The sequence below is a fragment of the Cajanus cajan genome, chromosome 11 (genome assembly GCF_000230855.2).
Source record: "Cajanus cajan strain Asha chromosome 11, NIPB_CcT2T_4, whole genome shotgun sequence".
NCBI lineage: Eukaryota > Viridiplantae > Streptophyta > Magnoliopsida > Fabales > Fabaceae > Cajanus > Cajanus cajan.
The window spans coordinates 41,168,966-41,189,798 of NC_138527.1; the positions used below are offsets into that span (position 1 = coordinate 41,168,966).

The 20,833-nt window shown below is 32.2% G+C and overlaps 1 protein-coding gene and 1 long non-coding RNA gene across 5 annotated transcripts; one reads left to right on the forward strand and one right to left on the reverse strand.

The window, feature by feature from the left end:
- Nucleotides 1-483: 483 nt before the first annotated feature.
- Nucleotides 484-19,501, reverse strand: LOC109801058 (ASI1-immunoprecipitated protein 2). Of its 4 annotated transcripts, none has more exons than XM_020362031.3 (6): nt 4,128-5,463; nt 2,761-4,020; nt 2,437-2,667; nt 2,242-2,363; nt 1,975-2,063; nt 484-1,556 (listed from the first exon to the last, which is right to left on the reverse strand). In XM_020362031.3, the coding sequence occupies exons 2-6, from the start codon at nt 3,177-3,179 to the stop codon at nt 1,110-1,112; spliced, it is 1,308 nt and encodes a 435-aa protein (XP_020217620.2). In that variant the 5' UTR covers nt 3,180-4,020; nt 4,128-5,463; the 3' UTR covers nt 484-1,109. The 4 variants fall into 4 exon arrangements, with proteins under 4 accessions (XP_020217620.2, XP_020217619.2, XP_082922932.1 ...); XM_020362030.3 differs by having other exon boundaries at nt 2,761-3,469; nt 3,576-5,463; XM_083066806.1 differs by having other exon boundaries at nt 485-1,556; nt 2,761-3,039; nt 5,159-5,462.
- LOC145953131 (uncharacterized) lies at nt 1,432-1,759 on the forward strand. The gene is made up of 2 exons (XR_014430680.1): nt 1,432-1,566; nt 1,722-1,759. It is a non-coding gene; the product is annotated as an uncharacterized LOC145953131 (long non-coding RNA).
- Nucleotides 19,502-20,833: the final 1,332 nt, after the last annotated feature.

Below are 20,833 nucleotides of genomic sequence, written 5' to 3' on the forward strand. Positions count from 1 at the left end.
AAGTGCTCTCTATTCTTCGTTAAAGAATGATGATGTTTGAGGACTGGAGCATGCCAAATACACTGTCAAGGATCACAGCATGGGCTTTTCTATTTCAACGTGCCTTTATACATTTTACATTTTATCACCGACTCTTTTATTAACGAGTTAATCACCTATATAAAACTAGTTATTTACTTATTTAATTAAATTAAAATAAAAAAATATTATTAACAGATTTGATTAGTTGTTAATATAAAAATTTTACACGGACATGATTAACTCTTTATTAAAATATTATTTTTAATAAACCATTTTTAAATTTATGAAATTTAATTTTGACACTAATTTCAATAGTATTGTTTTTTGGTAGAAATGGAATGGGTGATAGAGTTTTAAATAATTGTGTTATTTTCTTAACTTTTTTAAAATGAAAAATAAGATTACAGTTAAATAATTTTCAATACCTGTGTGTATATATATCACGTCAAACTAATAATTACTACATTATTTTAAAATAATATCATTTCTTTCGGTCTTAAATAATTTGAGGCCTAAAGTAACTGTTCTATTATAATTGCTACAATCCTAAAGTGCGCAGTAGGAAGAAAAAAAAACTGATCAATCAAAAGATATTTCAAATGTTGAACAGACTTTTTTGGTGGAATAGCTAGTGACCATATCCGATTCAGACCTTAGAAAAAAATTAGTTCAGACCAATGACGTTTAAAATTGGGCCAGGCTCACCTTTAAAGAAAAAATTTATCCCAGATGAGAAGATTTCACAGGCCACTCCATATGCACCAAAAAGCAATGAGCCAGAAAATAAAAAGAACCAATAAAAGGAAAGCAAGTCATGTTTCATGTTCCATTCGAGGTTCTGATGTTCATGAACGGATTATTAAAATCACTGTGATCCAGCGACGCAGCATAAAAGAGTAACGATAATTAAAAGGGTTCTTCCCATGAGCCATTCAAGACTCATCCCAACAGAAAAAGATCCAAGTATCCACAAGTTGCCAATCCGGGTCCAGATTATCCTCACGGTTAAATTATTGATATAATATAACTGTGATCCAGTGACCCCATCACAAAAGGGTAACTATAAAGGTGTTCTTCAAATGCCACACTCAAAACTTTCCCTTAGAGAAAAAGATCAAATCATCCACAGCTTTCCAATCGATTGGATCCAGAATTGTTGAAGGTGGTGCATGAGGGAGTGACGTTAATGGAACTTCAACATTATTATTGTCCTCAACCCCAACAGAACCAGAACCATTTTCTGGTGTTCCACTTTCAGGACACAATGGAACGTTAATATCTATAACCGCTCGCTCTGCATTTACCTCTCCACCTTTACTATTGGAATTCTCTCCAACCACCAAAACTCTCTCTCCTGAACCACCTATGCCATCAATTTCAGGTTTTTCATCAACTATTTCCATGTCATCTCCATCTTGAGGATAAGCATTGAGGTCAAATTCAGGAATTTTATCAACTATTTCCTCATCATCTCCATCTTGAGGATAAGCATTGAGATCAAATGGCAAACCTTTCGCAGCATCTCCATTATCTAGCTGCAAGACAGTAAGTATGCATTAGCTCTGTTTACATCTGCATAGTTTTGCAGAAACATGTATATCCAAATTATTGTCATAGTTTATTATGTCACTCTTAACGTAGGCTTTTTATTTTTTTTATTTTTAATATTTTATTTTATTTTTTTTACTTGACTATGATAGGTGACTGAATATGCAATTTTATGGTGCAACGGTATCAATTGTGTTTCAAAAGAAACAGACAAAAAGTAAATTTGGTGGAGTGGTTGTTAGAGAGAAATGTCATAAACAATCAACATATGAATATAACAAACAAATATGATCATCTAGTATTTTGAAGTATTATCCCGTCTCAATCAATATTTAAGTGATAGAAAAGACATATATCTTTGTTGGTCAAAAACAGCGAGTAAAGAAATTCCACGCATGTCAATACCTTAAGAGAATTTGAAACTGGTGTGGTAGCTGAGATATTCACCTTCCGTCCTCTGAATACACCCCACAAGAAGAACATTCGATTCCAACCTGCAAGCACAAACAAGTAACACGGAAAAAAATTAGAAAAATGAATGCTAGAAGCCTGCTAATGTAGTTAGAATGTAAGAAGTACCACCGAAGAGTGATAGTAATAGAGAGACAAAAATAAACATAAAATGTTAATGTAGTTAAAACTAAAATATATACAACTAAAAGAGTTTCTTACGCTGGGATCTCTCAGGAAGAACGTTAGATGGAAAAATTAAAAGCTCAATCCCATCCACATTTCCTTTAAGTGCCAAATCATTCTCGATCATCTGATCCACCAATTGTTTATAACATACATAGCTGGAAAAAGACATACATATGAGTAGACGGTATAAAACCAAGCTTGTTAGTACAAAAGAAAGGCCCAACAAACCTATCATCATCACGTGCGTAAAAGAAGAGACCAATATTATCTTCAGTGACTCGATTTGCCATAAATTGGGATGGCCAAAGCCTCAAGCGAGGTAGTTCCTCCAGTATAATTATTTTAGGAAGCCTAGACGCCATTTTGACAACTATAGATGATGAACAATTTGATAAGTGAGCTTGAATCCCATCCCATGTCCCTACAATCCCCTCACTGCTGTGTATCTGAAACTTGCCCCTGCATGAATACAAATACACAAAAAATTCAAATTTGTACACCCTTAAAGCAAAACTAAATAGTTAAACTGAAGAGAAATAAAATGGGTCATACAGCCACGAAGAATCGGCCTCTGGAACGACATCCTGTGAAAGAAATGTTGTCTCAACCTGCACCGAGTCTCTCGAGCATGTCCCTTCATCAGAAGCAGGGTTGATGCGTAATTTATATATGCTCATGGCTGTAGCAGCTTTTGTGGTCTGTTCACCTTGCTGGTTCACACTTTTGTTCTTTTCATTTGGACAGTTGGGGTCTTTATGAGTGTTGTGATTGCTTGCCCGTAATCTATGATCCGATTGTCCAGAACTTTTAACAGCATCAATATTGCAAAAACTGGGTCCAGAAAATGAAGTTTCACCATTAGATATTTCTGGAATGAAACAAATAATTTCATTCAGAGATTTAATTTTTGATTTTTTAATTTTTTTGTTCGATACATCCTCAGAAAGTGGAGAGTCCCTGGCTTTTTTCATGACACATTCACTTAAAAGGACTTGATATCTTTTAGCTGATAAGTGAGCACTATTCTCCCCACTTTTTCCAGCAGATGAAGATCTAATTTTTAATTTTGAACCTTTACTAGATTCACAGTTTGTTGAACTTCCAAATGGACGCCCTTTCTTTCTTCTTGCAGCCACTTCAACATCATCTTGCACTAATTTGTCAGTACCTTCCCTCGGAATGCACACTTGACATTTCCAATCTTTACGATCTTTTTAGCTTTGCATTTAGTTCTGATTGCTCATCATAATGCATAAAGTAACTGGTTGATGAATGAGAAACAGCAATTTTACTTCCTCATAAAGCAAGAGAAAAAGGACTATATAGACATGCAGATCAAAGAACACACAAGAGATTAAAATATTTACAAGTGCTCTGCACCAACATGGAATTTGTGACAAACAATGAGATTGGAGTAAACATCGCCCTCCGCACAGGTATCACAAACTCTATTCTGTTATCAAGTGGAAGCCAAGAGAGAAATGAAATATCCAGAAAAAAAGATGTTAAGACAGAACATATTTTTTCTTCTTTTGAAGGAGGGGAATGGGGAACAAGAGTACAGAAGCAGAAGAAAAACAAAGAACCATTGATAATATTTAAGTGAATTGTATGGAATCATGTGTTAGTCAGATGGGAAGACATTTTATCCTTCATACAGATCAGAGAAGTCTCAAATTTCTGACTGATCAAAGAGTATTAGGTAGTTCAGATGGACTTCCAAATTGTGATAGGACTGGAACTTCGAAATCAAGTATGAACCTGGATGTGAAAACATAGCTGCAGATGCCTTATCTAGACGAATGACATATGCTGCCATATCAAAAATTGAGTTTTCAAAGTTAGAAGAATGGGAAGAAGAAGCACATAGTAAATTGAAGACTATTATACAAGACCAACTCAAGGATTCAACTACCCACCCAGGGTTCTCTTTTCAAAAGAGAAAATTGATGCACAAAGGGAGACTAGTCTTGCCAAGGGGATCCCAGAAAATTCCTCTTTTGTTAAGGGAATCTAATGATTCTGTAGTTGAAGGTCATTCTGAATTTTTTAGAACCTATTAAAGGATATCGGCAGTGGTGTATTGGGAAGGCATGAGGAAGGACATCCAGCAATTTGTAGCTACTTGTGAGGTTTTCCAGCAGAATAAGTATCCTTTATTCCGGGCAGGCCTCCTCCAACCCTGCCCATTCCAACACAAGTTTGGGATGACATTTCCATGGATTTTGTGGAAGGTCTCCCTAAATCATAGGGCAAAGATGCTATAATATTAGTAGTGGATAGGCTTACTAAATATACTAGTTTCATTCCTCTTAATCACCCTTTCACCGCCCGAGATATTACAAAGGTTTTCCTTAAAGATGTGGTCAAGCTCCAAAGGTTTCCTTCCACTATTGTATTAGATAAAGATAAGATTTTTCTCAGTCTTCTATGGACTGAACTATTCTGCTTGGTCGGAACAAAACTCAAGTTTAGCATTGTTTATCATCCACGGTCTGATGGGCAGACTGAGGTTGTCAATAAGTGCCTCAAGACATACTTAAGGTGTTTAACCGGGTATAAGCCAAAACAATGGGCAAATTGGTTGAGTTGGGCTGAATTCTAGTTCAATACAAATTACACCAGCTCTACTAAAAGCACCCCTTTTAAGGCTCTATAAGGCAGAGATCCACCACCACTTTTCAAGGGTACTACAATTCCTTCCACAGTAGAAGTTAATAACATGACAGTTGACAGGGACACTATTTTAACAGAGTTGAAGGAGAACATAGCCAAAGCCCAGAATCAAATGAAAGCTTATGCTGATAAGAACAGATGAGATTGGGTCTATCTCAAATTGCAGCCTTACAGGTCGAAATGTTTGGCTAAAATGAGAAATGAGAATCTTAGTCCGCGATTTTATGGTCCATATCAGGTGGTGAAGTTCACAGGGCAAGTGGCTTTAGCTTACCAGTTGGAATTGCCCCTCATAGAGTAGGATCCATCCAGACTTTCATGTATCCCCTCTTGGTGAAGGTGGTACTGATATAAACCATTCCTTCAAGTGGACCAAGCCCACTCAGGTCTATAGTCGGAGGCCCAAGATTAATAAGCAAGTGAATGTTTAATGGTATTTCTGTTTAGTGGAATTGTTGTTAGTATGGGAGGGGTATTTTGGAGAATCGCTAATTCTATTAGAAGAGAGTGGAGGTTGGTTATATATTCCCTTTGAAATAATGATTGGACATCTGGGGATCTGTGAGCGATAATTTGGAGGAGAGGGATATTCCTCTTTTGCTTGGGAGAGCTTGCTCTTTGGAAACTTCTCTCCTTTCTTTCTATTTTGTTATTTCCTTTCAATTACAGGTACCTCTGATACGTATTGTATCAAGTAGCTTCCTCAATTACTCTACAACCAAGGCTTAGAATGTTAGCAGAGGACCTACAATTACATGTTGTACCAGTAACAGTAGTTGCAGCTCGAAACAGCCCATCTAGATTAGCTGAAGTGTTGATTCAATGGAAAGATCTTTAGACATTTGAGGCCACTTGGGAATCAACATAGGTCATCAAGAAGCAATTTACACCTTGAGTACAAGGTGAAACCGTTAGGGGGAAGTATTGTTTGTCATAGACCTATAGTAGGAGGAAGCCCATTAACACAATTGGGTCGGAGCCTATAGTTTATAATACTTGTAACTAATAAATAGCAAAGTAATGGGGAGGGGAAATGGTATAATTATTCAGTTGGGAATTGGTTGGGAGAGGCTAGGTTGTCGAACTCCTAGAGGTTTTGTTCATACACCATATCCTTCTCTTTGCATGTAATCTTGATCTATTATTTCTTTTATCTCTGTTTGGGAACATTTCCCCAGAGATTATCATCAATAAACTGCGTATTGGGTTAGTTGTTTCTATCATCATGCAATCAGAGATAGACCCAAACAATAACCCATAGGAGTGTATTCAAAACACATGAAATAATAAAGCAGACTTGTATTTTTATTTATTTTGTGGAGGGGTGTCTAAAAGGAAAAATTGCAATAGAACAACTAAATTTGATTATTAAAAATAGCAAACAATCAAGCCTTTACCTGCCATATAAACAAATAATGTTTATATGAATTAAATGACACCATAATGTCTTGTCATAAATCATATTTATAAACAACCTATTGACCTTAATAGTTTCATCAATGTTTTTTCTTGGTCTCCCTCTAACTCTAGTGGTTGTGCTACCCTTCATGCGAATATGTGATTTACTCTCCTTACTGGGTCATATTTCTTGCTTTTTTAGTGCTTGACATTTAGTTCCATACATCATTACAGGTCTTATAAATATTGCAATATATTTTTTCTTCAACTTGAGTGGTACCATTTTGTTATAGACAATACCCAAATTATTTTGATTTGATCCATCCCACTTGAATTCCTATGGTTTACATCTCTTTATTTTAATGTCATTTTGTATAATAGACCGTAAATACTTAACCATGCAACTTTTGGTAAAGTATGCTAATGTTATGTGTTTTACCTGTACATTATAGTTGTTGTTTTTCTCCAACAATCAACTAAAAGCAATGGCAAAAAATGTGGCAACCACATGCAAAATAAGATTCAGTTTTATCCTGAATCTAGAAATGAATCACAATATGCATATCGGACCCATATATTAGTGTAGGTTTTAACTAGTTTTATGAAACTAACTTGATTAACGATTACTTGATACCATCACTAAGTCTTTCTCCAAAGACAACTTGGTGGATAATATAATTTCATGCTCCCATCATTATATTATTTGTCAATATAGATTTGTTGGGTTTAGGTAATCAAAGTCTCAAAATGAGTCATCCTTGTTTTTAATTGATTTTTTACAATCACTTAGACCAGATTGGGCTACCTAGAATCTTCAAGTTAATGGGTGTCACTTTCAGGAATTCATCGAGGACATTAATCACCAAGGATATATTGTAGGCAATTTAGGATAATTTTATCCATTTTTGTGTAAAATGTGTTTTAGTCCCTCAAATTTTTTGGTCAAAATCAGTCTTAGTGTACTTATAAAAGTGACTATTTTGGTCCTCGTATTTTTTATAATTGGCGATTTTTGTGTCTCACTCAAGTATACTAATTTCTATAAAGGAAGAAACTCAAATCATCAAATATACGACGACCAAAATCATTGTTTTTAAAATATAGGTACTAAAACGAATTTGGACCAAAAAATTAAGGGACCTAAAACACATTTTGCTTTTTCATTTAGGATGCCTTTAATTGCCAATTGAGCATTGAATGTATGCAAATTTGCAAATAATATAGCAGCACTATGAAAGCAAAATTTTATGGTTTAAGCAAAATTTCCATTATAATTTGTGGTTTCTTAAACCTCTTTGCAATTTTAATTCAGACAACACTTTTAGTTTTATCATATTGATAACATAGATAAGTCTAATCCACAAATTCACAATTACTACAACATAACTCAAAATGAATTGAAAAGGAAAAACTTGATACCTTAATGACCATTAAGTCTAAGATGTCCCTACGGTTTCCTAGCTGTAATTATGGTCATTAAGTCTAAGATGTCCCTACGGTTTCCTAGCTGTAATTATAGAGATTCTTGTATACTGGTGTTCTTAATCACAAAAATTGACTTTAGGAGATGATTCTTGTGGGGTAAATGACTTTCAATTTCAAAACAATTAAAATGATCATTCCCTTCCCCAAATGTAGCATGGTTGTAAATGTCAATAGAATTGATGATAGATTATTTGACATTATTTCTGTCAATTTGCTGACCCTTTAAAACAATATGTCTTACATGATTGTATAACTGTAATTATGTAATTATATTCTTAATTAGCCCAATTGTAGGTTAGCATTTTTTTAGCAAGCCCAAGGCTATATATCAGTTTGGAATCTTATTATTTAATAGAGAATTCTTCGGAGGAGAGCATACAAAATTTCCACGAAAAATTTTCACCTCAATTTCTCTAAGTTTTACATGGTATTAGTCTCGATTATGATTCAAACCTAGTTTTTTTTTTCGTTGCACTCCCAATCTATGTTTTCCTAGTTCCACTCTCTTACATCCTAGTCTCTATGTTCCTAGTTCCAATCTCTTGCACGATACTATTCTCATTGTGCACTGTTCCCAATGCACACTATTCACGTCACGCCTTAATGGAAAGAACTACTCAACCTGCGCATTTCAATTCTAGATCTTTGTCAAAGGCAACAAGCTTCGAAGTATTACCAAAACATCACGAAATTATGACTTGGATCATCGACTCAGTTGAGTCTAATATTGTCCTCAATCTCAGACCCTTCACCACGACAACAAAGATGTGGGAATATCTAAAGAAAATTTATAACCAAAACAACATTGCTCCCAGGTTCCAACTTGAACATGAAATTACCCTTTTTCAACCGGATAGTCTCTCAATTTTTGAATTTTATTCACATTTCATGAATCTTTGGAATGAATATATTGACATTATTTATAGAGATCTGTCAACTAAAGGACAAATTGCAGTCCAAAATGTTCATGACACCACAAAACGAGATCAATTAACATTTTGGACTGCAATTTGTCCTTCAGTTGACAAATCTCTATAAACAATGTTAGTATATTCATTCCAACTTGAACATGAAATTACCATTTTTCAACCGGATAGTCTCTCAATTTTTGAATTTTATTCACATTTCATGAATCTTTGGAATGAATATATTGACATTATTTATAGAGATCTGTCAACTGAAGGACAAATTGCAGTCCAAAATGTTCATGACACCACAAAACAAAGTCAATTTCTTATGAAATTGAGATATGATTTTGAGGGCGTTTGGACCAACCTAATGAATAGGGCTACTGTCCCCTCTTTAGATGAATGCCTAAATGAATTGCTTTGTGAAGAACAACGTCTCCTCACTCAGATGCATTTGGAACAATAAAAATCTCTCTCTTCTTGTGGCATATGCAGTACAAAGCAGACCTTGAGGACGAAACATAGGTATTATCAAATGTTTTTGTTGCGAAGGCCTCGGCTATTTTGCTTCTTACTGTCCTAAAAAGTTTTGCAATTACTGCAAAAGAGAAGGTCACATCATGAAAGACTGTTAAATTTGGCCACCATGGAGAAATGCAACAACCTTTATTGCCTCTATTGGTTCTTCTACTAATCTTGTTTCTGTGGATCAGAATCTTCCTACTTCTGTGCCTACTTCAACTCCTGAAATGGTTCAACAAATGATCGTTTCAGCATTTTCTACTTTGGGTCTTTTAGGTAAAACTTCTTTACCTATCTCTCCTTGGTATTTTGACTTTAGTGCATCTAATCATATGACCAACAATGTTGCTGCCCTTTCCAATGTTACCAATTACTCTAGTAATTTGCAAATACACGCCGCAGATGGAAACAATTAACCTATCACAACAATTGGTGATATCTCCTCATCTCTTACCAATGTTTATGTTTCCCTTGATCACACAATAAACCTTATTTTAGTTGGTCAATTAGTTGACAATAATTGCAAAGTTGAATTCTCAAAATCTGGTTGTCTTGTAATTCTGCAACTGTTAATTTCCAAATATGGCATAAGTGTCTTGGTCACCCAAACTTCAATGAACTTCATGAATTGATGAAATCTGGTGTTCTTGGCAATAAAAATTTCCCATCTCTTAGTGTTGTTCAATTTGACTATCCTTCTTGTAAACTTGGTAAAAGTAAAATTCTACCGTTTCCAATTCATCAATCAAATATCAATCATCATTTTGAAATGATTCATAGTGATTTATGGGGAATAACACCTGTTATATCTCATACACATTACAAGTACTTCATTACTTTTATTAATGACTATAGTTGTTTCGCATGAGTTTATTTTTTGCGCTTTAAAGCTAACGCATTCTCTGCATTCAAATTCTTTCATGCCTATGTTAACACTCAATTTTCATCAAAAATTAAAATTCTACGTTGTGACAATGGGAGGAATACAAATCTCATATATTTCAAGAGTTCTTAGAGGAAAATGGTATATTATCCCAATGGTCATGTGCTTCCACACCCCAACAAAATGGGGTAGCTGAACGAAAAAATCATCATCTTCTTAATGTTGTTTGTACCTTAATGTTGGACTCATTTGTGCCCTCCCATTTTTGGTGTGGAGCTCTTTCAACTATTGTCCACCTTATTAATCAATTGCCTTCTCCAATCTTAAACAATGATTCACCTTTCTTAAGATTATTTGGTAAGTCACCCACTTATTCCACCCTTTTCACCTTTGGTTGTGTCTGTTATGTTCATCTTCAGCCACAAGAATGCACCAAACTCATAGCTCAATCTGTTAAATGTGCTTTTCTTGGTTACTTAGCCCATCAAAAAGGTTTTATATGCTATGATCCTCATACACATAAGATTCAAATTTCTAGAAATGTCATCTTTTAAGAGGATACATGTTTTTTTGCTACCAACCAAGACATTCACTCCTCTACATCCAAATCTGTTTTGCCATCATTTTCTAATAGTGTTACAGGAGAATGACCTTTCTTGGTTTGCCAAAGATGTCTAGTTGTTTCATAAATTCAGTCTTCTATCATTCCAAGGCCCCTTCCTAATCATACTATGGTTGCTGATCCAACGAATCAGCTAGACTCAACCCCTTCATGTCGTAGTACTCGCATTCGTAAACCACCAGAAATTTACAATTTTTCTGAACCTTTATCTTTGACAACAACTTCAGCATTTGTTCATTTTCCTTCTTCATATAACAAAGCTATGGTGCATAAATGTTGGCAGGATGCTATAGAAATTAAACTTTTGACACTAGAGGAAAATCAGACATGAAACATTGTTCCATGTCCTCCATCTGTTAAACCTCTTGGCAGTAAATTTGTATTCACTATAAAATTACAATCAGATGGATCAATAGATAGGTTAGATAGGTTGTTCTTGGAAATAAGCAAAAAGTTGGCTTAGACTATGAAGAAACCTTTACCCTTGTGGCCAAAATGATTACTGTCAGAATTATTCTTGCCATTACTGCCTTTGAATCTTGGCAAATTCACCAGCTAGATGTCAAAAATGTCTTCCTTCATGGTGACCTCAAAGAAGTTTGCATCAAATTTCCTAATAGCCCCCCGAGCATAAGGCTCTCTTATCCCGGCGAGGAAAGACAGGGGGCGAAAGGGATATGAGTATAGAGTGATTAAGATACCTTACCTATGGAGTCAAATAAATAAGAAAGAGAGAAGTAAGCGGGAGCACTATTCTAAACTATAGCTATAGGAAAGAAAGTCCCTTTCAGAAGGGGGTCTATCGCCTTAAGGCTAATTGAAGGACTGTTTGCAAACTAAAATGTTCTTTGTATGGATTAAAACAGGCACCTAAAGTGTGGTTTGAAAAGTTTAGAACAATCCTACTTGGTTTTTCCTTCCTCCAAAGCAGTTATGATCCATCTCTTTTTTTTTCAAAGGACTTCAAAAGGAATTATGATGCTCCTTGTTTATGTCGATGATATTGTCATCACTAGTTCAGATCAAGAGGCTATCACTACAATCAAAGAATTGTTACATAAAATTTTTCATATGAAAGATCTTGGACATCTCACTTATTTCTTGGGATTAGAAGTACAATTCCAACAAAAGGCATCTTTGTCAGTCAATATAAATATACTTAGGATCTAATTCAGTTAGCTAGTCTCACTAATGCAACTGCAGTTGACACTCCCATGGAAGTTAATGTCAAGTTAAGATGGGATGAAGATGAACTCCTACAAGACCCAACATTATACAAAAAGCTGGTTGGAAGTCTCATCTACCTCAACATCACAAGACCTGATATCTCTTTTGTTGTCCACAATCAACAAATTCATGCAAAACCCTAGATACATCTCTCAACTAAACAACGCATCATTAAATATTTACTAGCCACTCCCAGATGTGGTCTCTTCTTTCCTACAAATACAGCAATACAACTTATAGCATACAACAATGTTGATTGCGCTGGATGTCTAGACAAAAGGAAGTCTACTACTAGCTAGTGTATGTTTTTAGGGGATACCCCTATCTCCTGAAAATGCAAGAAACAAGATTCAGTTTCTAAATCATCCACTGAAGCTGAATATCGGTCCATGTCTACAACATGTTCTAAGATTATTTGCTTATGGGGCCTTTTTTCCGAACTTGGTTATTCACAAACACAACATACTCCATTACATGATGATAATACTAGTGCCATACAAATTGCAGCAAATCATGTATACCATGAAAGAATGAAGCACATAGAGGTCGATTCTCATTCAATTAGGGAAGCCTATGAGAGAAGAATTATCACTCTACCTCATGTCTCAACATTTGTTCAATTAGTCGATGTCCTCACCAAATCCTTGACACATCAGTGACATAATTTCCTAATCAACAAATTGATGCTTCTAGATTTATCAACATTAATTTAAGGGGATGTCAATAAAATTAATGACATATTATTTGACATTATTTTCGTTGATTTGCTTACCCTTTAAAACAACATAACATGATTGTATAGTTGTAATTATGTAATTATATTTTTAATTAGCCCAACTATAGGTTAACATTTTTTAACAAACTTCAAGCTAAAAATCAGTTTGAAATCTTATTATTTAATAAAGAATTCTCTAAACGAGAACGTACAAAATTTTCACCTCAATTTTTCTGAGTTTTACAGTAAATATCATCTACCTAGATATTAGTTCTTCAGTTAGTGTTGACTGTACTTGTTAATTGAATACTTGATATTTTCTCCTTGAAAAAAAGTTGAGGGGAGGTAAACAAGAAAAGATCAGATAATTGCAAAAGGAAATCTATTACAATTACAAAATTATAAATTCAGCTCACTAAGATAGGATAACTGCAGAAAATCTATTAATGAATTTATGATTACCTAATGCCACATCACATTTGTGCTCTCTGATCTTCTGATGGATGAGATGTTATCACTCAGGATTTCTAATTCTTTGTGCTTTTCATGCTGAATTCAAAAATCTCCCTAAATGCTGAAATTGGCTAAATCCCTAAAATTAACTTGACTTGTTGGATTTTTTGAGGATGAGTTGTGACTGAAGGAAAAAAAATAAAGATACTACTTGCCTCGTTATTGTTGTGCTGCCTACAATCATGCACGTTGCTCACCAAAGGAGAAATTAGAACACTATCATTACAAGGGAATTGACTGACTCTCTTCTTTTTAGGGGTTTTATTAGTAAAGCAACAAATTCTTACACTCGATATTTCCACCACTCGGCGAAAATACGCGACTATTGAGCAATATGATGCAAAGACTACATGCAATGAATGTTTCTTTCATTTTGAAATTAAAAAGGTTGCAAAGAAAGGAAACGGTAATTGAGTAAATAAAATAATAATAAATTAGAAAATTACCAAAAACAAAAAACAACAAAATAAATACTTTTTGGTGCCAATAATGAAATTGTATATTCAAAGTATATAGAGGAGCAAAAAGTACATGACTAACATATAGCCAGTAAGGATGCCAACATTATAATCATTTGTAATATATTCCCTCCGTTTTTTTTCACCGTTGTTTAAGGTTTTTGCACGGGACTTAAGAAAATAATTGATATTTTATTTTTCAAAAATATTTATTATTTACTTTTTTGTTATACCCCTTTTTTTTTTTTTTTTTTGCATTCAAGTCTTGAAACTGTTGATTTGTATACAATTATTATTGTTATGCACCTTTTGAGAAATCCATGAATTAATGCATTGATTATTAAAATACATATGTGATCTGTAACCTACTCCATTTAATCACACCTGCCCATGAATTAATGCATTGATTATTAGAATACACATGTGAACAGTAACCTACTTCATTTAATCACACCTTTAAGTAAATTGTGTCTTTTGAGTATCTTAATTCCTGAATGAATACTATGGAAAGAAAAAAAAAATTCATGGAAACATATTGCTCTCATAGACACGTTGTTAAGTAAATATACATTAATTATCAAGGGTAAAAATGAAAAAAAAAAATAAGTCATTAATTTTAGTAAAATGACAATAAAAAATAATAATAAAATATTGACAAAAAGACTATAAAAAAATGGAAAAAGTAAATAAACGAAACAATGGAGAACTTTAAAAGTAAAACATTGATTAAAATCTAAAGTAAATTCATTTGTATTTATCATTAGTTCAAAAAGCAATGTAAGTTCAACATCATGCTGACCACAACAATGTAATGTGATTAACAATGCTATTTAAAAACATCATCCAATTATTTATTTCAAAGTTGTTATGAACAATATAATTGAGAATGCATAAACTGCTAAAACTCAATGGTTGAGAAGGGGTTGTTGTATACCACATCTTGCTGATCCAAGGCCAAAAATCTCATTATTAGAAGAAAGAGAAGTTATATTATAAGGGAACGAAATGGAAACCACTTATTAAGTATTCCAAATTTGTATAAATATAAATAAAAAAACAAATAAATAAAATTTGGAAACTAACATATGTGCGTAACTAGCTTTTAGCCCTATAAAAAGGGATTATAGAGAGTCCAAAAAGGACATTAAAAGAAATTGTTAGAAAGATTTCATCGTGAATAATATCCTTGAAATTTTAATTTTAAATGTGCCAAATAGTATTGTGCGATCCATATAGCCACTCACATTTAGCTGCTCTCGTTTAGTGGATAACACTTTTCTTGTTGTTGTAACATATGTGAGCTATATTTAACGATACAATACATTATTTTTGTTCCATAAGTTTATCTAAAGCCAAAATTGCAGCAAAGCTTGAAAAATATTAATGACACCAGGGAGGTGGAGTCTAAACAATTATAGATTGTATTTAAAAAAGGATCAACAACAATTAGTTGTTTCTAACATAAATGGAAGAAAAGTTCTTCTTACTCTCCCAATCACTAAATTCCAATTTTGAAATAACAAAACAATATAGTTGTTTTAACTAGTTTGAAATTATTAAAAAGGTGCATGCATTATTTACTCCAACAAACAAGCTTCCTTGGACTTTTCATATTCAAACTAACCATAGTTTCTAGTCGCCATAGCTAAGGAAAAAGATCTATCTCCTTCATTTTCATAACTGTGTTTGGAAAACCTCTCATAATTCCATTGAAACCAAAAAAATGATAAATAAATTTTGACAAAAATTATTAAACAGATGTTTGTAACTTATGAAAATACATTGATGCAAACCACAAATATTGCATAGCATACATAATTCAATTTCAAATTTCAAATTGAATTGCAAATATATGACTAAAAATTTTAATGCAAGAGTGTAAGCAATTAAGGTAATTTAATCAAACTAAATGATTAATGAGGAACATGAAAAATAAAGAAAAAGGTATGAAAGTTTTTTTTTGGTATCATGGTATTGACAGGAGTCATTAGACTTTGGTACTATACATTAAGGTTATCCGTCCTAGTGTTGTTTTTTTTACCAAACTCAAGACTTGAACATGAGACCTTAAGGCTTGAAGATCAATCATTGCACCAATTGTTGGTAAAGTTCTCCTATTTTTATATAGATGAACAGATTAAAAACACTGATGTATTAGACTAGACAAATAACTTCTAAGTATGGCCAAACCTTAAAATTCAATGATAAAGAAGTAACTTCCTGTATGTTTGAGAATTGTGCTCCCTTAATAACAATGAAAATGAGTCTTTTTTGGTTATAAACTTAGAATAACATTGAAAAAAAACTCTTAATTTTTTAGTGAAGCAGCTCTCAAAAACTCTTATATTTAAACATTTATAAAAGAATGTACGGTGTCACCTAAATTTATAATTTTCATTTATGATAATTATTAATGACTTCTCAACACATAATATATATAAAGACAAAGGAGAGTTTAAACAATATTGATGTAACTTTTATCAATTATTACACTGCTCAATAATTTTATATTAAATGCGTAATGACACATTAGTTGTTGAGTATGTATACTCATCCAATGCATGTGAACAACAACAACTCACACCACATCATATACATACTCAACAATTAATGTGTTGTTGCGCATTCACCTATGAAGATGTCCTAATACATTTGAGCAGTCTAAGTGATTTGATCCTACTGAATCAACCTCGATCGCTTTCATGTCATACATGCATATTGGATCCACAGCTAAAATGAGATACCAATCCCTTATCTGATTTCTCAAGTGTCACCACTTACACCAGGAAAGTTTGATTCCATTGTCAGGACTAGTATAGTTGGGTATAAACATACCACTACCTAGACATGCATTACCAAGTCATATACATAATTAGCTCACTAATTATCCACAAGTAACGACACAACCTTTCCAATAATCAATTAAGGGCGATAGTCCTCAACTTTATACTTTACTCTACATTAATTAAGGACCTAGAAGAGACTCAACAGAAATTCACTCCAAGAGTTTCACACCTACTTAAGGAGGGTTTTCAACAATTGGCCTCCTAAAGCACTAAAACAAGATTCCCTATATGGGATCTTCAACTTTATAAGCAACATCCTCTCCTCTAATCCTAAGCCAATTAATATACTTTATTACCTGCAACATTCTTAGCATTAACACCTCAACATACATCTTCTATATACATTATCCCAGGTTAATGCATAAAGAGATCAAATTACACCAATCATGTATAACATACAAATGCTTAACACCTCAACCAAGAATAACATATCAAAGCTCAACATGTAACTCATGTACAACATACCAATGCTTACCAACTTATCCATGTATAGTATATCAATCATACATAGCATATTCATGTTCATCATCATTTAAACTACACAAATATAACATATCAATGCTTATTGTCATCATCTTATGTCACACAATATGCAATAGGCTTAAGCATTCTATTCATGTTCACCATATAACATTTAATTATCAACAATTAAATCATCATCATACATTATCGCATATTAATGTATAATCAACATAGAAGGTATTAAATTAAACCTCCATTCAAACATCTAACTTATACAACAAAGAAGGAACTAGGCACTTTAAGTGTCATGAAGCTTTGCTTTAGAGCGAGCCTAAACAAAGGGCACTCCTAGGGGCCTCAATTTGGTCGCTTCAAGTGACATCATCCTCGCTCTAAGCGACAAAACTTGCTTAAAGCACTCAATAATTCATTTTAAGCGAGTGAAGTTAGGGACCACCCCTGAACTTCCACCTCCACTCATTCTAAATGAGTGAGTCTTCACTCTGAGCCACTGAAACTCGCTCTAAGCGTCCACAATTCGCTTTGAGCGAATTAAGTCAAAGACTACCCCTAACTTGATCACACTCGCTCGCTTCGAGTGACCCTATGGGCGCTTTGAGCAAGCAAGCCTAGAAATTTGTATAATCGAAGCTTAAGAACATCAACCTAGCAAACCACTTCAATAATCCAAAAATTCACCCAGCCCATACATCAATTCATTTATGCAACTCAATAATTCATATATATGTCTTCCCAACAACTCATTTTACCCCAATCCCACCACATGCAACAACAAAGTCTTTCTAGATCATCAAAATCAGCTTAGCCACCTCAAGAACATCCAAACCCACCCTTTCACCATGCAAAATTTGCAAATTTAAACCATTCACTCATTCTTGATTAGAATCATCAACATTCAATCAAATCACCTCATTCACAAATAGGGGCGGGTATACGAACCGCGGGTCTAAATAATGGTTCAAAAAAATAAAATTTTAAAAAATAAAAATACATAAAATTAGAAGAAGAAAAAAAATCTTTTTTTATTTATAAACTAAATTTCATCACACTAAAATTTATCAACAATTAAAATAATTTAAAATACTAAATATTAAAATATTAAAATAAAAATAATTACAAATACTTATATAATAGTACTAAACTTTCAATAATGAAAGCATCAAAGCGTCATAAAAATAATTTAAATGACAAATACATACTAATTAAACATAGTTTTAATGTCATAATAATTTAAAAGATTACATACACAACTTAATATTAAAATTTTAATATCTAAAAATATTAATTAGTGAAGTTCTCTTCACTAAAACACATTCTTAATATTAATTTATTTTATTAAATTCAACATAAATTAATTAAAAACACATTTTTCTTACACTTCTCTTCTATTAGTAATCTCAAAATTTTCTCTATCTTTACTTCTTTTATCTTCTCTTATTTCTATTTTATTAGATTTTCTTTATAATAAAAAGTCTAAATTAGGATAAGATTCGATTATACAAAATCAAAATCAATCATCAATCTATTTAAGGATTTCTAAATGGATTATATATAGATCACTTACCTATTTCCAATACAAGTTTACACATAAAAATAAAAAAAAAATACAAAAAAAAAATTAATCACAGATCGAAACTATAAGAAACGAAAAGATTTAATAAACTGTACAACTATTGTGGGATTTAAAAAAGAAGTTACCTGTATTAATTATGAAACTTTTTTTTACCAAAATATTGGTAAGGCACAACCTTCCCTCAGACAGAGTCTTTCAAATCATCTCTTCTCCCCATCTTCATACCGTGAAAATTGAAATCTAATTGGTGGATTTAAAAAATGCAAAATTAGGCATTTGTCAATTTTCTTTTCATGCTTTTTGAGAAATTGATGAGTTTCAAACGTGTAGGAGATTCATGTTACCCCTGATGACTGATGACTGATACCGTCCATGAGCATTGGCAAATACACAATTTTGCATTCAAATTAATCGAATCCAACGTACTAAGATACTTCCAAGTTCCAAATGGCAGGGGCACCGCTAATACTTTAATTTAATTATCTAACCTTGTATATCACAAATGCAAGTACGACAGCCAAAAGAGGTTTCCCCATACATACTTTTTTTTATTACAAATTTTATCAAAAAGGAGTATTTTAATAATTGTAATATATGAACAATATAAAAATGTTTTATAAATAAAATTAAGTATATATAATGGTATGCTTATAGTTTATCTAGTTAGGGTCTTGTTTGAATATTTTTTCATAAGTATTTATAGAAAAAATAAGAATTTATTAAAATGAAGCAAACTTTTCTATAAATTAAAATTAATTTATGTTTAAATTAAAAATTAACTTTTAAAAAACTTATTTATTTTTTATTTTTTTATTTTTTACAAGTATTTATTAAAAGAAAAACTTTACAAATATGACCTAATAATTGAACTAAACAACTTGTCCTTGTCCTGTTGAAGTTCAAATCCATGTTATGGTTTTGTGGTAGTAAACCAAAATAAGAAAAAGACAAAGATATGGATCGATTGATATTTTTTAGAAAAAATATTAGGTGGTCGCGGAATTAAATTTATCTATTAGTTATGTACTATTAAATATGAATTACATCATCAAGAGAGTTTTTCAATTAAAATCCAGTTAGGATCCTTAAAATAAGATTTCAAGGTTTGAATTTTATGAATTAAAAAAATTGTAATTAAAATGAAAGAATTCACTAAAAGTGATAGTCTTTTTTTTTTTTTATACATAAATTAATTTATACTTATATATAAATGTAATTATTTATTTTTATGTACATAATTTTTTTGACTGTTTTACCTTTATAAATTATAACAATCTATAATTCATCCAAAGCTCTTCCTCCAATCACTTATTTTATTATAACCATCTGTATTTCTATTTTTTATTTTTTAAAACATAGAGAGGTTCAAAGTAACTTTTTTATACTAATTATAATAAAGTTCATAAATATTTCACATTAATAATATAATTAAAAGTAAAAAAAAACTATAAATTACCTCATAATTTGTATTAAAAATGTAACTAAAAGTTAGAGACGTCGATTACAAAAAAAGACAATCGAAGATTTGAGGTAATGCACACCCAATAATGGTACATAATTAGGAATTTAATTTACTTTTAAAGTTTTATTTCTCCTGATTTTTTTTACACTATTGAATGTAAATGTCATATCTAAATTACTCTATTCATCTTATAATAAATGTTACGAACAAAACAAAATCAATAAATAGATACAGTAAAACAACACTTTTTTAAAAATATTATTAAAAGCATAAATGAAAAAAAAATCCTACATTAAAAATTAAAAAATGAGTTATTTTAAAATTTAATTTCTTCTTATTATTATTATCATCAGACGAAGATAGTCTATTATTTTAGCATACGTAAAATGTATTAAGCAATCCAATTGAATTAGATAAAGAATACACGAGTTACTATAAATGTTCCATTTGGATGAATTAAAAAAAATTAAAGAAAGAATGTGTTTATTAGGAGGGCAAACAGTGAAATATCTTATCCCGAAGGATTAAGTGAAGTGTGAGTAAATTTGATTGGGGAGAAAGCTTAACGTAAGAAGATACAGTATAGTATGGTAATAAATTAATTGTATAAACTTAAAGTAGGTTTAAAGTTGGTACGACGCAAAAATAAGTAGAAAAATTAATGGGAGGGTTATACACTTATACTAGAAATCGTAAAGCAGAGAATCATGGAATTTCACGTAAGTGGATAGTTGCCAACGTTATCTCCACATGGCATGTTGTGAGTGGGTGTTGGGATATTCTAATCAATCTTGTCCCAGTTGACCACTACCTTCGTGTGCTAACACAGACACATAGATAGATATAATATTTGT

Bases quoted from the DNA above. Each gene is read 5' to 3' on its own strand.
- LOC109801058 (XM_020362031.3), bottom strand. From the start codon at position 3,179: ATGAAAAAAGCCAGGGACTCTCCACTTTCTGAGGATGTATCGAACAAA. The intron at 2,668-2,760 runs GTATGACCCATT...GTATTCATGCAG, and splicing joins GAGGCCGATTCTTCGTGGCT to GGGCAAGTTTCAGATACACA. The intron at 2,364-2,436 runs GTTTGTTGGGCC...GTCTTTTTCCAG, and splicing joins TACGCACGTGATGATGATAG to CTATGTATGTTATAAACAAT.